The sequence below is a fragment of the Xenopus tropicalis genome, chromosome 4 (genome assembly GCF_000004195.4).
Source record: "Xenopus tropicalis strain Nigerian chromosome 4, UCB_Xtro_10.0, whole genome shotgun sequence".
In the NCBI taxonomy this organism is placed as follows: Eukaryota; Metazoa; Chordata; class Amphibia; order Anura; family Pipidae; genus Xenopus; species Xenopus tropicalis.
In genome coordinates this window covers 102666346-102681915 of record NC_030680.2, presented here as the reverse complement: position 1 = coordinate 102681915, position 15570 = coordinate 102666346, and the positions used below count along the sequence as shown (strand labels likewise).

The window sequence follows — 15570 nt, the reverse complement described above, 5'->3', positions numbered from 1 at the left end:
ATATACAGGGACACTAAATAGAATATTTGTAACAATATGTATGCATTTGTTCAGTCTATTGTACTCTTTAAATAGTGATCTTTCCAGTTGAATAGTTTTTATTGGCTAGGCTAGGGGATATATAGGATGCTTGCACGCAGAAAACATTACTGATCCATCAAAGCACACCTTTTTTCCATATGTAATAATGTATGGCTTTAAGTATTTGGAGCTTGCATTTATTTCGCTAGCTGCAAATACTGTATGCCATAAACACAATTAACATCTCTTTCTATTGATTCCATTTCTTTATACACGACAAGTTTGGTGTGGGCTAGTAACCCATGGTAAGCAATCAATCACTAGTTAGATGTTACTGGCTTATCTGCCTACAAAACTGATACAAACATGTTTAATGCCTATAAATGACATAACTTTCAGTGGGTCCCAAGAACCCAGAATTCAAAAATACCCCAAAAATGTAGTTGCCAGATATTTACGGGGTGGTTCACATTTGAGTTAACTTTTATTATGTTATAAAATGGCTTTTCAATTGATCCTCATTTTTTTTATTTGTTAAAAGTTTTTGAATTATTTGTCTCTTTCCAGCTTTCAAAAGTGGGTTACTGACCCTTGTAGCCAAATAAAACTATAACTTGGTGAGGTTACACTTAATTATTGTTGCTATTATTTATTTATATCTTTCTCTTTAGTCCCCTAAGGCTGATGCCACACGAGGCGTAGGGCTGATATTTTCGACAAGCGGAAAAACGCTTGGTGAAAATTCAGCCCTACACTTGGTACTTGTGCCTGCACCCGAATGAATGGAATACAGGGTACAGGCACATGTAGCCGATATACGCATGAAAACGCGTGGGAATGCAAAGTCTTGCGTTTTCATGCGTATATCGGCTACATGTGCCTGCACCCAAGCGTATCTCATTCATTCGGGTGCAGGCACAAGTAGCAGCCATAGGGCTGAATTTTCGCCAAGCGTTTTTCCGCTTGCCGAAAATATCAGCCCTACGCCTCGTGTGGAATCAGCCTTAGACTAGCTAGGGTAATTTGGACCCTAGCAACAGATAGCTGCTGAAAATCCAAAGCAGAACAAAGAGCTAAATAATTCAAAAACCCCAGAAAATAAAAAGTGAAGTGATCCATTGCAAATTGTCTCAGAATATTAAGCTCTACATGATACTAAAAGCTAATTTTAAGGCAAACAACACCTTTAAAACCACCAGATTCACAATATTGAGACATTTAATTAATGACTAAAAATAAAAGGAGTCAAAAGAACTATATTACTGATTTTCTGCCTTTTGATATTATGAGCCCTGTGATAATGCTAGAACCTTAGAGGGTGTACCAAAATGTAGATTTTTAGACTTACCTTTGAGAATTAGAGATCAGATGATAGATGATTACAACAGAGAGAATATAGCTGAAATACTTCTCATATGTTATGAGCAGTATAAGACCAGGAAAAGGGACGGCTCATCAACTGTGAGCATAATGAGTGCATGTAGGTTACAATAATGTATTAGCAACATGATGTCTTGATTGAATCCATTATTTTAAAGGTCTGCTTGATGAATATATTTCACTTTATGGATGCACGTTGAATATAAAAATTCATTGAAATCCCTTTTAAAAATAGGCACCAAGGAAAAATGGAAAATTGTGCTATGTATATGAATCTTCATATACATTATCTGAAAACTGAATATATCAGGATGTTCTAACTAGCGTATATATTTGGCAGCTTGTATAATTATATGTAATGTAATGGAGGCAATAGAAAGTGCACACTGATCGCTGTCAATTTCGGCTTCTGCACTTCCACATAGTTGCCAGGGTTTTCATCCTGAATCGGATGCAAAAGTTGTTTGAATGCATTCCTCAGCATGAAAATAATGCAACCCCCACTCTTAGAATACTAGATGCTACTTGTACCCCATTAAAACACTAGTGCAATTGCATGTATTTTGACACATCAGGAACAATTGCAGCAGGTTTCATTTAAAGCAATGATGCAATTACACTGAAAATATGTGAAATTCTGAAATATGGGTAAAAATATGGAGATTTGCACTTTTTGCACTCTGTCCTTTTAATAAAAAATGATCTCTTATTTTTCCCCTATGTAACCTATCTAATTCTTGCTGGTACAGATTTATCCAAACTTACCTACCTACTCGTAGCCCTCTACTCTGTTTTTTAATAGGTTTTCAAGCTTGTTTTTCACTGCCAAAGGAACCACGTGAAAAGATGATTTGTCTGGTCATTTTGCCAACTTCTTCCTACTCACAAACTGACCTCCTGTAATTTTACATAAAATCAGTAGAACACAGGAGCCAGTTTATATAATCTCTTACTGTACAGTATTTGCACCACAAACAAGACAAATTCTAAACATTTATTCTGTTCCAAAGCAAATATAAAACATAAGGTGCAAAGATTGCAATTGGTCTACTAACTTCAACTGACAATTTTTTTTTATTTCCAAAATCTCGAAAACCCTTACCCTGAGGACACACCTCTACAATAGAGGTGGCAAGTCAGATAATATTCCTTTTCTTTCTCCCTGCAATTCTCTGCCTGTATAAAAAACATTATATTACCACCTCCCATAGGTCCCCTTTTGCTGTTTCTTATTCATTCCATCCCATTTCTGCTGAAATAAAGCAGGTAAACATTATAAGGCTATTATTTAGCACCTCTCACATACTTACCAAAGACAATCTAAATTTCAGGCCTGGCACATTCATCTGACTGTCTCTCATGGTGCTGTAGAACAACAGCGCCTTGCTAGAATAAAATACAAATGAATGCTGACTTTATATACTATATATTTATGTTTCATATTCTGATACTGCTCGGTCTTCTCCAAAAAGCCTGTTCTACAAGTTCAGTTGTACATTGTTTTGAGACTAGTGATAAGCAAAAGAAAAAATTGACACGCACAAAAATTTTGCAAAACTTTGAAAAGATTTGCAAAACAGTGAACAATTTGTGAAACGTGGATTTGCTCATCAATATTTGTGGTCAAACAGACACAATTAAAAGATGCCTCCAGCTACTATTTCCCTTGTCACACAAAACACCCCAAGCTCTACTTATACTCAAGATTCTTCCCAGTAAACAAGGATCTTCCTTTGCCTGAGAATCACATTGTTCTGTTCATTTTCAATGAGACTGAAACCTTGACTTTTATAGAAAGAGATTTTACTTGCTGAGTGCTTTCTGGCAACTTTTTAGCTTTCTTTTTTCTTTAATAAATCCTGGCTCTTCAAGGTTTCAGCAAACACTAATGTTTAGATTCATGTCTTTATCAAATTGAGAAAAAATGCCAAGCAGATTGTTGATAAATCTGCTTCATAGGGTTAGAATTTAGTTTGGCCAGTTACTGAGAATTTTGATGACTAGAGAAATGAATATTTCTCCCACATCACCTTCCTCATATCCTCATATACAGCCTAAACCTCATTTCACCTGCTGCATTGGCTAGTCTGCATGTCAGTCAGTTAGGTGATCCTACTTCTATCCATTAGACTTAGACTTATTTTGGGTGCATACGTGATAGAATTTACAAGGCAATGGTAGGATATGTTTAGAATCAAATACTAAATGACACTTTTCAACCATATTGTATTGTATATTGTGCTGCCCTTCAGTTCTAAACCTGAGTCCTGCAGTCACAGTTCTGGTCTGTGAGATTGAAGGCATATATGTGTTTAGTGAGTGAGATTTCTGGCACACCTGAGGAATTGTGAACCTGTCTCGGTTACCAAATTCTCATCAGACAGATGCAGCTGCTTTAATACATTGCACTTCAAATTCTAGCATTTCTATAATACATGTACTTGTTAATGTTTATCAGCCTTCTAAAAAGCTAATCTTTATAACCATTAACACATCCCCCCTGGGCACCCCAATTTCGAACTGCATAAGTAAAATGAAGTTGCCTTGAGATCATCATGTGGATCTTGACTCAAAAATCTTTTTTGGGGGTGACCTAACATGGTGAACATGTAAACATTACTTTTTATGTGTTGTAAACTGTTTTGTTAATGTTGTTTGTATGTATGATTTCAGTTCACGTACTAGAGGTAGATTAAACTCTTATGTTGTCTTAAGTGGCAAACAAGTGCAGAAAATCTTATGAGAATTTACATTTTCCCTTTTGTTGGTTTAAAATTGCAGCACATTGCCTACCTGCTGTTTTTCCCATCGTATTTTGGTGCGCAGTATTTCCATTTTATGGAGACATTTTTCAAGTGATTGTTGAAGCCCATTAAACTACTAGAAATGCTTGACGCTTTAAGAAAAGAAAACTCACGGGGTTTGACTTCCCACTTTTTTTCCCTTTTATTGCCTGTGGCACAGAACAGACAACAAAGGCTCATGTTTTATGCTTTTTGTTGAATGTTGCAGTTTGATAGTTCTTGTAACGTTGCGGTTAACTTTAACCCTTTGAGATTTCCATGGCAGTATACAGTAAGGAGAGAAAAGCTATTGCATACGTATGGCACACTGCTGCCTGGCCACTGAATATGGTTAAGATGTTTTATCTTTATTTTTCTACATCCTTTGACCAAGGCATTATCCTGTGTTTATTAAAAGAATAAGGAAAAGATTGCTCTTTCTGCACAGAACTAAAAGAACGGCTGTGTAACGCTACTAAGTGTCACTAGGCAAATATAAAATATCTGTTTTTGTTTTTTTTGAACTACTATAAAGCCAGTTCTCATTAAGGTAAAGGCAGTGATGCAGATTAAGGAAGGCATCTTCACATAACATCAATTTGTTAAACACTGCTGAGAAATAGATTATTTATTAGGATGTTTTCATTCCATTAAAGTCTCCTGAGTCACATAATAGATATAAATTATGTAACTCAAATGACCCAATGTGCCACCAACCTCAGTAGTAGAGACAGGCTGTTCTTGAGAGGCAGTCCTTGCAGAGATAGTGGCCCTGAGTGCTCCGCTCCTGAGGTCAATGCGCCATTACAGCTGGTAGGTATGTTTGTTTTTTTTTAGCTTAGCTTTGGTATTCTTTTGCAATAGTGTTTTGACATGATATTGCAAGCAGTAAAAAAAACAAAAAAACAATCATCTTTAAACAAATTAGGAGTGATTTAAAAAGTTGAAAAAAATGTAAAGTACTGCAAATTATGATTATTTGCATATTGAGTACAGGGCAGAAAAATGTATTACGGGGATTATTTATGTACTGCTGGACAGGTGACTAGCCTAGTGCCTAGCACCCAGGTATTTATACTTTAGAATGGACACTCCTGTGACAGCCGCTAAGTAGAGTGTTGTGCCTGCAGCTTAGCACCTTGTGTTATTTTAGATATATGGAGGTTGCACTGAACGTCCCTTTTGCAAGTGCTTAGTAACTGAACACTAAGGGGACCATTCGTTAAACCATGAATTTTCGCCAATTAAAAGCACAATTGGAAAAAAAAAAGTAACCACAATAATTTCTGATGTGCGAAAATTATTTTCTTGCGAAAACCTTTCTGGCTTTAAAACTTCAGTACATGATTTAGAAAGCCTTCCATAGGACTCAATGGCACTCTACAGATCCAACCTGGCCAAAAGATAGTCACAATACCAAAGCTTGAATGAATTCCGAAATGGTCGTAGTCTTTGCAAAATATACTACTTTTTTGTGGAAGTTAAGGAAAACCACGGAAAAGTCATACAATTTTAACAATATTATCGTGGTCAATAAGAAACGTTCTAAAAATTAGAAAAAAACACGATTTTTTGAAAAAAAAAAAATCTAGCCCTTCAGCAGGGGATTTAAAGGAACAGTAACACCAAAAAATGAAAGTGTTTTAAAGTAATTAAAATGTAATATACTGTTGCCCTGCACTGGTAAAACTGGTGTGTTTGGTTCAGACTTTAGTTTATATAAATACCCTGATGTGTAGCCATGGGGGCAGCCAATCAAGCTGGAAAAAATGAGAAAAGGCACAGGTTACATAGCAGATAACAGAAAACACCATTGTATTCTACAGGGTTTTAGCTGCTATATAACCTGTGCTTTTATCCTTTTGAATGGCTACCCCCATGGCTACACAACAGAGTATTTATATAAACTCTAGTAATGTTTCTGAAGCAAACACACACTTTTACCAGTGCAGGGCAACAGTACATTATAGTTTAATTTCTTTAATAAATTTTAATTTTTTGGTGTTACTGTTCCGTTAATAAATTACCCCTTACGTAGTAAAAATGAATACAGACGCTGATCACTGGGAGGCTTATTTATCAAAATTTCGATTAAAAAAATGTGCAAAAAAAAATTTAAAAACCTTCAAATTTGTAATTTTCACATAATTTAGGTCTCAAAGCTCAGAAAAAATTGAAAAACACAAAAAGCTTGAAATGACTAAATAGTTACAATTTAACGAGGACAGCTCCCATTGACTTCTGCATGACCTTGCAAGCATTTAGATGCCCAAGTTTTACATTCGAGTCATAAATTGTTTTTTTTAATCATTATTCAATTTCATGATTTGTAACACAAAAAAACTTGGATTGCAGGAAAAAAATACAAATCTGCCCCATAGTGTCATTTTGTGTAGCTTCTCTTTCCTCTTAATACCATTTCCTACAACATATACAGTAATGGCACTGGAGTGAGCAAGTCAAAGCATATATTGCATATAGGTACACAAGATTGATATTTTAGGTTTGAAGGAAAATCATTCTCAACTAAATAACGAATACATGGAGGTCTTTTACATTTTCATAATAAAAAAATAAAATTAAATAAAGGCCTGTTTTCTCTCTACAAGCTCTACAAGCTCTACAAGCTGAAAGAGCATTTATGCAAGAGTATAGTGATGATGCCAGGCATGGATTAATGGTGAAATTCTGCATGTTTTCATAACCAATTTTTTCACAAAACTGCCACAAAAATTGTCCAAAAGAAAAAAATGCCTATTGAATTCAGTGTATTTGGTGAGAATAAACATACATTGAATTTCGTGAATATTTCAGCAGTTTCACAAATCTTTCAGCAAAGCAGGACAGATTCTCTCACAGCTAATTATAACTGCAAAACCTCAACTAATCACAGAAGGTTTGGATGGGGATGGGCAAAAATATACAAATAATATACATTGACGCGACTATGTCTTTGATACAAACACATAGGAAATGTAAAATGTGATGTAGCCATTTCATATTTGACCCTAAAAGATAACAAAAAAGTCTAAACACCACCCCTCCTTTTTTTTTTTTTTTTAAAGTAAATTGAGAGTTGGCAAGGAGTCACAATATTTTATCTTTTTAATCTGGCCAATTTATGAACCAAACAGCAGATGCACTGCACTCTCTCCAGTCTCCGCTCTCATCCATGCCGATAATGACAAAACAAACAGTTGAGCTGACGTGTGTCAACCTTATTTTTAGCTTTAACTAGGTTTCTGCTTAACACTTGATTCTCCTTTGTCTGACCTTGCTATTTGTGTATGAGTTACAGATACACAGATATAGATATGAGAGAAGCACACTCAAGCAGCATAATTAAATAAAGAAAAAGTGCCCATTGGTTTACTGAAATTTTGCAAATTTTATTGCAAAGAAAAAAAGGTCCGTTTTTCTTAGCACTATTCAGAGGTAAAACACCCAGCATTATGTTACCTTGCTAATGTTGAAGGAGCCTGGGAATTGTAGTGCAGCAACATCTGAGGACCAAAGCTTAAAGGAGAACTACACCCTCCCCCCAGTTATAAAAGCCCCCTTAACTGGCCTGCCTTGACCCCCTCACCTCTCCCTTATCGCATACTGTGTAACTTTAAAAACTGCCCCTGTCGCAAATCCCAACCTAAAAATGCAGAGCAGTGCAGCTGCGTACCTGAGCGCCATCTTCTGGTCAATCATAGATGCTTCAGGTCTCGCCGCTGGCATGGACCCTGCTTGAGCATGCATAGTTGGGGGCTATCATGAAATCTGCTTCAACTGCAAATGCTCAAGCATGCCTTAAATTTGTATAGAGCGATGTGTCCCCACATCTATTGCTTTATGCACACTGCTGGAAGAAATGATCCTGTGGTCCTTTCAGGCAACTGTCTATGACTTACAAGGCTTACTTTTTGATCATATGATAAAGGTTGCTTTCTATCATCTTGCCAATGATTCTTGCAACTCGTCAAATCCATAATTACTTCAGGTATATTCCACTATAGAGTATGCATTATTAGCTATCTAAGCATCTCGCACATTTTCACCAGATGTTAAAAGGTTGCAGCCATGGCAAGTTTGTGAAGTATTGTAAAGCAAATATATTTGACTCAATAGTAAATGAGCTGATCTTGAATCTTTTTAAATCTGATACTTTTGCCATCGGGAAAAGCAGTTTTTCATATAATGTCCATAAGTGGGGTTCCAAAATAAGTATTTTGGATGACTGCCCAGGAATTATTAAATAAAATGAAAAAAACTTGGCTGGCCAATTAACTTTACTAGTATGTTTATTGGGTCATTGGCATAACCAGGCAAAGAACATGGCTTGATCTTCACAACAAAGTGATAAACTCATTACCAAATGCATGCAACCTGATATATTCCAAAAAGAAGGCTTTTTGGTGTTGATTCGCTGTCAAAATTTTACTCCTTTATTTGGCTGTTTATAACTAGTAAAGACACATGACAACAGGACTCGGGCCCTGTGCTCATCAGTTCAGCAGTGAGAGTTGCAGGAAAAAGGAGTTGTCAAGCTGGAAGAAAGTTGTTGCTGAGCTGGGCTGGGAGTATGCAAGCTGCTGTGAGAGATTAGTTGCGGGGTGGGGGTAAACTGGTAAAGCAAGAGAGTAGTTCATGAGTGTTGATAGTTCATTGTGAGGCCGGGGCTTGCCTTAGGTGCCCAACTGCGTTGGTCCAGTTCTGCATGGCAAAACCTTTTACTTCTAAATGTAGGCAAGAGAGCACATCTCAAATGCTTGTCTTAAAAATGGAGATGTTTGTTAAAACCTGCATTATACCTCCATAAACTTTCTGGCTATGTCATGTGTACAATCTGGCTACTTACTATAAGGTTGTTTTGTATTTTACTTGGCTGGTAACAGCATTTTGCTGTCATGTAGTTTGCCGAGTGTTAGAATATTTCCACTCAAGGGGATGGTGCGATTGTAGTTTTCTCTTGATTTACAGAGGTTGAGACAGTACCCAGATCATGGGCTCTAAGTGGCTCAGTTGGGCACAAATAAATATTTCAACATAACAGGAAAATATAATATAAATTTGGTATTAAAAGTATCACATACAACCATTTACATATTGATAAATTGAAAGGGTGGTTGACATCCTTAGGGGCATATTGTACAGTGTAGAGCAGGGGTCCCCAACCTTTTTATACCTGTGAGCAACATTTAAATATAAAAAAAACTTGGGGAGCAACGCAAGAATGAAAAAAGTTCCTAGGGGGTGCCCAATAAGGCTATGATTGGCTGTTTGATAGCCCAATGTTGACTGGCAGCCTAAAGGAGGCTCTGTTTGGCAGTACACATGGTTTTATGTTACCAAAACTTGCTTTCAAGTCAAAAATAAGCACCTACTTTGAGGCCACTGGAAGCAACATCCAAGGTGTTGGGGAGCAACATGTTGCCCCCGAGCCACTGGTTGGGGATCACTGGTGTAGAGAAAAGTAAGGACTTCTAGCTATGCTTGGGATATGCCTAATGATTAGGGGTTAAAGCTGTTAGATGTGACCAGTACACTGTATTACAACCAGTTCTTCAGTAATAAACATTAGCTATTTTAAATAGCTGTTGAGTTATATGAGCATTATCCAAAATGACTCAATGTTATGTTTTGGTCTCCCATATTAAAGAATGTAATTTATGTTTTCCCCCTTTTAGATCCGGTTTGCTTTTATAATAAACCAAACATGAAAATGATTATTATGACTATTTGCTGTTGCAATTAGAACTCAGGTTTCAGATGCCACTGTCAATTAAGAACTGAATTTAGAGAGAGACAGGACTTTTTTCAGAGGTAAAAAGATAATGTTGTCTACAATTGGAAATCCATTTTTCATGCATTTAATTTTTCACTTCCCATTTTCTAAACTCTTAAATGTTGTGCCTTGGCAGGAAAGCTAAATGTAAGTTCCTAAATCAGAAAACATTAAGGAATAATAGGAAAATCTCTTCTGTAGATTTAATATGACAGATTCCTATAACCAAAAGTTATTACTAAATAGGAAGTTAACATGATATAACTTTAAAATCACATCAGAAAAAAATCTCCTGTGGAATCAATCTTGGCCATTTGTATTTGTTTTGTCTCTGGAAAAAGTCAGACATACATTTCTGAGCACTGTAGTTGATAACTTCCAGTTATAATTAATGGTAATCACATTTAAGTAGGGCACTTGGTTGAGATTAACAGAAAACATGGGCAGGATTTTTTTTATCTTTATTTTATATCGGTGTCTGTGTGCTATAACTCTGGGTAATGCCCATTTATTATTATGGGAAGCAATCTGCAATCATTTTCAGCTCATTGCTGGCGAGGCTTTTCCTAAGAACAGTCGTAGAGACACAAAGTGGGCAAATTGCCATTTGCTACATTACTCCTTAGCTACTCTGTGCAGATTCCACAGAGATAAATAGTGATTGAAAATCTCAGACAATAAACTGCATCTGGAGAAAGCTGCCAGTGATAGTTTCAGCTGCAGCTGGTCTTGTAAACAATGCCATAAAATGCAATGGAACCTAAATTTCTCCATTAATTTTTTATCTTAGAGAAGCTAATGAGATTACTTGAGTAAAAGTGCTACACCAAAGGGTAGAACAACTTTGAATCCTGCTTTTTTTCTGTATTTTCCAACTTACTGTATGGCCAACATATCTTTATTTATACATATATACCTTTATTTTTCTACTGGAAAAATTGATCTATTTCAATTTCCTTTAATTCTTCAAAGATTCTATGAATGGATAATTGGCCTAGCCTGTAGTTTTAGCTTCTTCTAAGAAGTTTTTCCCTAACTGCATTCTATCTACATCAGGGATCCCCAAACATGTTTTTTTTATTACGTATGAGCCACATTCAAATGTAAAAAGAGTTGGGGAGGAGCACAAGCATGAAAAAGTTCCTGGGGTAGGAAATAAGGACTGTAGTTGGTTATTTGGTAGCCCCTATATGGACTGGCAGCCTACAGGAGGCTCTTTTTATGCAACCAAAACTTGCCTCCAAGGCAGGAATTCAAAAATAAGCACCTGCTTTGAGCCCACAAAACACAATGCCAAAAGACGACATTGTGGCATGATTTAAGCAGGGTCATACCAAAGAAAACCCCCTTGAATTTTAGTGATCTCTGTCAGCATAGGTATCCACCTCAACTAAGCACAATACTGCTTAAAAAATAATGGCTAGTGGCACTTTAAGAAACGAATAATTGGTCTGAGTAAACGTAAAATAAAAAATATTCATAGAAGCTGTCTGGTTGTTTATCAGGCTTGTTTATTTCTAAAAGGAAAATATATGATATTTAAATATTAATAAAAAAAACCCATATTGATATAGAATTAAAATTTTGTGAGCCGTAAAAATAGAGTTTCATTTATGGGATTGTGGAACACAACTTTGGCGTGCCTAATTACATAAATACTATTTGACCATTCCCCCAAAAACCTTGGGGGTAATAAATGGCAATGTAAAAAGGGTTACTCAATCGTTAAATAACTTAAATAGCTGTAAATAGCTTAACTCTTAACTTGATCTTCATTACGAATGTGTATAAAGTGTATATATTTTTTTTCTTGCCTTTTTTTCTTCTTCATATTCCATTTTGATGACATTTTAATTAACTGAGCATTCACTAAACATCTTATGCTGAATTTACTATTGATCCGTCGAAAGCAACTGGGCTCCATGTAATCCTGAAGACATTTTATCACTTTCATCGCAATCGGTTTTTCAGATCAACTATTGTGCAAGTTGTGAAACTATTTCAATATTACTGAGCAAGCCCACTTGCTTTAGACTTATACTTATATTACTGTATATCATGGCCTGTGAGTGTGCCAACCAAATGCTCTTACAAACCTAAACTATATTTTGTTTTAATGCTGTCTACTGTATTGAAATAATTTTAGCTGTAAATATTGTGAACAGTTCTCCATTATAAGCTGCCCCACCTTTATACAGAAAATGCATGAAATGATTGTGTTTTGTATCTTGACAAAGTATTGCAGGTAAACTAGGTTTATCAGAATATACAGCATGATTATATATTGTTTGTTAACCTTTATCATCTTTTGCTTTCAGAATATTTTGACACTGAATCCAAGAACACCAACTCATGCCTCCTTATATTCAACAGCAGCAAAGAAGCAGGCTAAAAAACATTGGAAGCGGAACCCTGACAGAAGTTGCTCAGTGAGTATTATTTATTTATTTTTGTATAATTACCATCAGGAAGTGATGCTAAATTAAATAATAATGCAGATAATGCTCATATCTGTGATGCATGCTGTTTAAATTCTAGGCATGTGCCAAATAGGTGTGTATTCTTGTATATTCTTTTATATACTGTATACTCTGGGGCTAATTTAATGACAAAGGTGTTCTCCTTATTTTTTTTTTTTATTATTAGCAACAAATTTATATAGCAATGCAAAAGTAATAAAAGTATGCATTTAAGAGACATAGGAAAAAGAAGGACCATGCCTATTACAGTAAGAGATGCCATATACAGTGGTTAAGCATTTATTCTTGAGGACTCATTTACATACAGGTAAAGAGAAGAATGCTGGCTTGCATCAGCTGACACTGCACTCTACTCCTTACGCTGGCCATTTAGCAACAGCTTGTAGTAGGATAGGCAGGATAAGTTGAAGAAATTGATGATTACAGTTGATTGATGATTGTTAATTAGTAGGTCCTTAGGGGAAATAAAGATGGGTTTTACTAAATGTAAAATGTTTTAGTTGTGGAGTTGATATGCTTACAGAAGGAAAAGAGACAGTCAAAAACTATCTCTGGCAGGGTACCAAATAAACAGGTTTAACCATCATGCCCTTAGTATTCGTAAATAGAAGAGTAGGGTTAAGTTCAGTCAAAGAGACCATATTTAGTTTTGGGTAGGTTCTGTCAGAGTCAAGGGAATGGGTGAATCTGTCCCGCTTAAAAATTCACAAAGTAGTGAAAATTTGGCACATTGAAGACAATGGGCATTGTTCTGTCCTCACTTTTTGTTACCCTGAGGTAGTGTGTAGCTTGATGTGCAGCTAAACCTTCCCACACTCCAATAAAAGAGACTGAGAGTAAAGTCTGTAGAATTTTACTGGATGTATAGGGCAAAGTAATGCATATAAATGCAGTGTATTTCTTAGAAGGGTTCCTTTAAGAGTTAAGAAGAGAAGCAGGATAAAACCTAATGGATTATACAAAGAAAATTAAGAAAAAACAGCAGTCAAATTATAAATCTCGGAAAATCATAATATAGTCAAGTCTTTTGGCCTTTGTCATTTGTGACTTTAAATAATGCTGTCTCAATATATTTTGCCTATCAAAAATAATTTTGCACAAGGTTTAACAGACTAAGTATGGTATAATAATTATAAATGTAGTTATATTACATTACATTAACATTTATTTATAAAGCGCCAACATATTCCGCAGCGCTGTACAATAAGTGGGTTTCATACATTGGACATACAGAGTAACATATAAAGCAATCAAGAACCAATACAAGAGGTGAAGAGGGCCCTGCCCAAAAGAGCTTACAATCTACAAATTATTTCACTTATTGCTTTTCTGGCTGCAAACAATGAATTTATGCTTATGCTCCGAATAGATTAAAACATTATTTATATATATATATAACATTTGTTTTTGAAAAAGAACTATTCGGCATCTAATACAGTTTAGTGGATAATATTAGACGCTTGGCCTTGGATCAGAGTTGTCAGTAAAGAGGAAAAGCTGAGACACTTAAGATTCAGTAATAGAATAAAAAAAAATCAAAGCAGGAAGAGCCTTGTAAAGAAGGAAAACCCTTGGGAATCTGTGGGAAAAAATGCTTTGGATTTGAAGTAGCAAGTGCTGAATAGTGTAGAGAGATACGTGATTCTCTTGGTGAGGAATGTAAAAGTTTATTGAATATGGAAAAGAAGTGGCATGGTTTGGGTTATCTCTTGATTTAGCATGTTATAGTAATGTTGTTTGGTCTGGAAAAGAACATAATTAAGGCATTCGAAGACAAATTTATAGTGTATGGGATTTATTTCTGCAGATTGAGGAAGAAGAGACTGTAACTAAGAGAGTTTGGTAGAACTGATAGGTCAACAGTGTGAGTATTCAGAACCAAAACACTCTGGGGAGGGTAGATAAAGGCGATAATCTTAAAAAAGCAGAAAGTTTGCTGTCAAATGCAGATATTAGGGTTAGATATTTGTTTATGATCAGATAAAGGAAGTTTTATCCTTATTGGTGGGTTTTTGTGTCCACTGCTGGAGCTTAAAAAAGCTGGTTATATATGGAACGTCAGACTTCAAGACTGCATGTAACTGATGTGGCAGTTTAAATCTCTTATAAAAAACTGCAGAGTTATAAGTAACAACTAGTTGTAAGTGACTACAAGGATTCAAATGCAGAAAGGAAAATAGCAGTGGATTTTGCAGTGGAGATCTGACACATGCACAGTGGGGGGTGGAAGAAATAAACTGAAACTGAACCTCAGAATAAGGAAATGGGATGTAGGGATATGTTTGAAACAGCAGGTTGCTGATTCTGCACCTCTTTACCCCATATTGTCTAAAAATATGAGGAACAGATCTACAGTATTCCTGGAAGTAAAAACTTTACAGTGAGCTCCTTGGCCTGTGGATGTGGAGATTTTTTGCATTTCCTGATAAAATATTGAGTAAATATAAATATGTGCTGCCTGTTGCTCAGATAGTCCTGCCTAATGATCACTCTTTTCTTTATGGAGACTAAGGGGAGGATTTTTTTTAAAATAATTCTGGTAAGATCAGTTATGACTGATCCGTAACGATATGGGATTTTATCATGCCATTCTGAATCAATCTACTAAACCTAGATAGAAATCCTGGGGTAACTAATCTCACAAGCAAGAACAATGAAAAGTCTGGAAGTTTATCAAATTTATTGGCCAGTAGGATCAATTCCTAGTAATTGAATCCAACATTCCAAATGTCTGTTGTATTACCAGTGTAGTACTTCAGATACATTAAGTAAACAGTCTGCAGCATTGCTTTTTTATACTTTATATACAGAAAATGGATAATGTTATTCATAAAAGAAAATATTAGAATATACCTCTTTTAAAGTAAGACTTCTGGTCTTAGTGAATTTATGTTCACCCATAAAACTGCAATAAGGATAAAGAATTGTGACGAAATATATTGCAGTGGAAGCACAATTGTTCTCTTGAACATATTTCAGCTTGGTATTACTACTGTTTGATGATCTTTTGTTCTGTTAAAGAGAAGTTTCATTAAGAAGCATACTGTGGTTTTCTATTCTAGTGATGGAAAGCTCAGAGCACATTCCATTTAAGCAACATGGGGCTGTGTGTATTATAATAAAGATGTTGCTA

The 15570-nt window shown here is 35.6% G+C and overlaps 1 protein-coding gene across 2 annotated transcripts in view; it reads left to right on the top strand.

Moving 5' to 3' along the window:
• Nucleotides 1–15570, top strand: part of dpyd (dihydropyrimidine dehydrogenase) — a 412417-nt gene that overhangs the window by 24209 nt on the left and 372638 nt on the right. For both annotated transcript variants that reach the window (XM_002933799.5, XM_018093615.2), the window contains exon 2: nucleotides 12276–12386. In XM_002933799.5, coding sequence (XP_002933845.2) covers nucleotides 12276–12386 — 111 coding nt within the window. The remainder of the gene's footprint in view (nucleotides 1–12275; nucleotides 12387–15570) is intronic.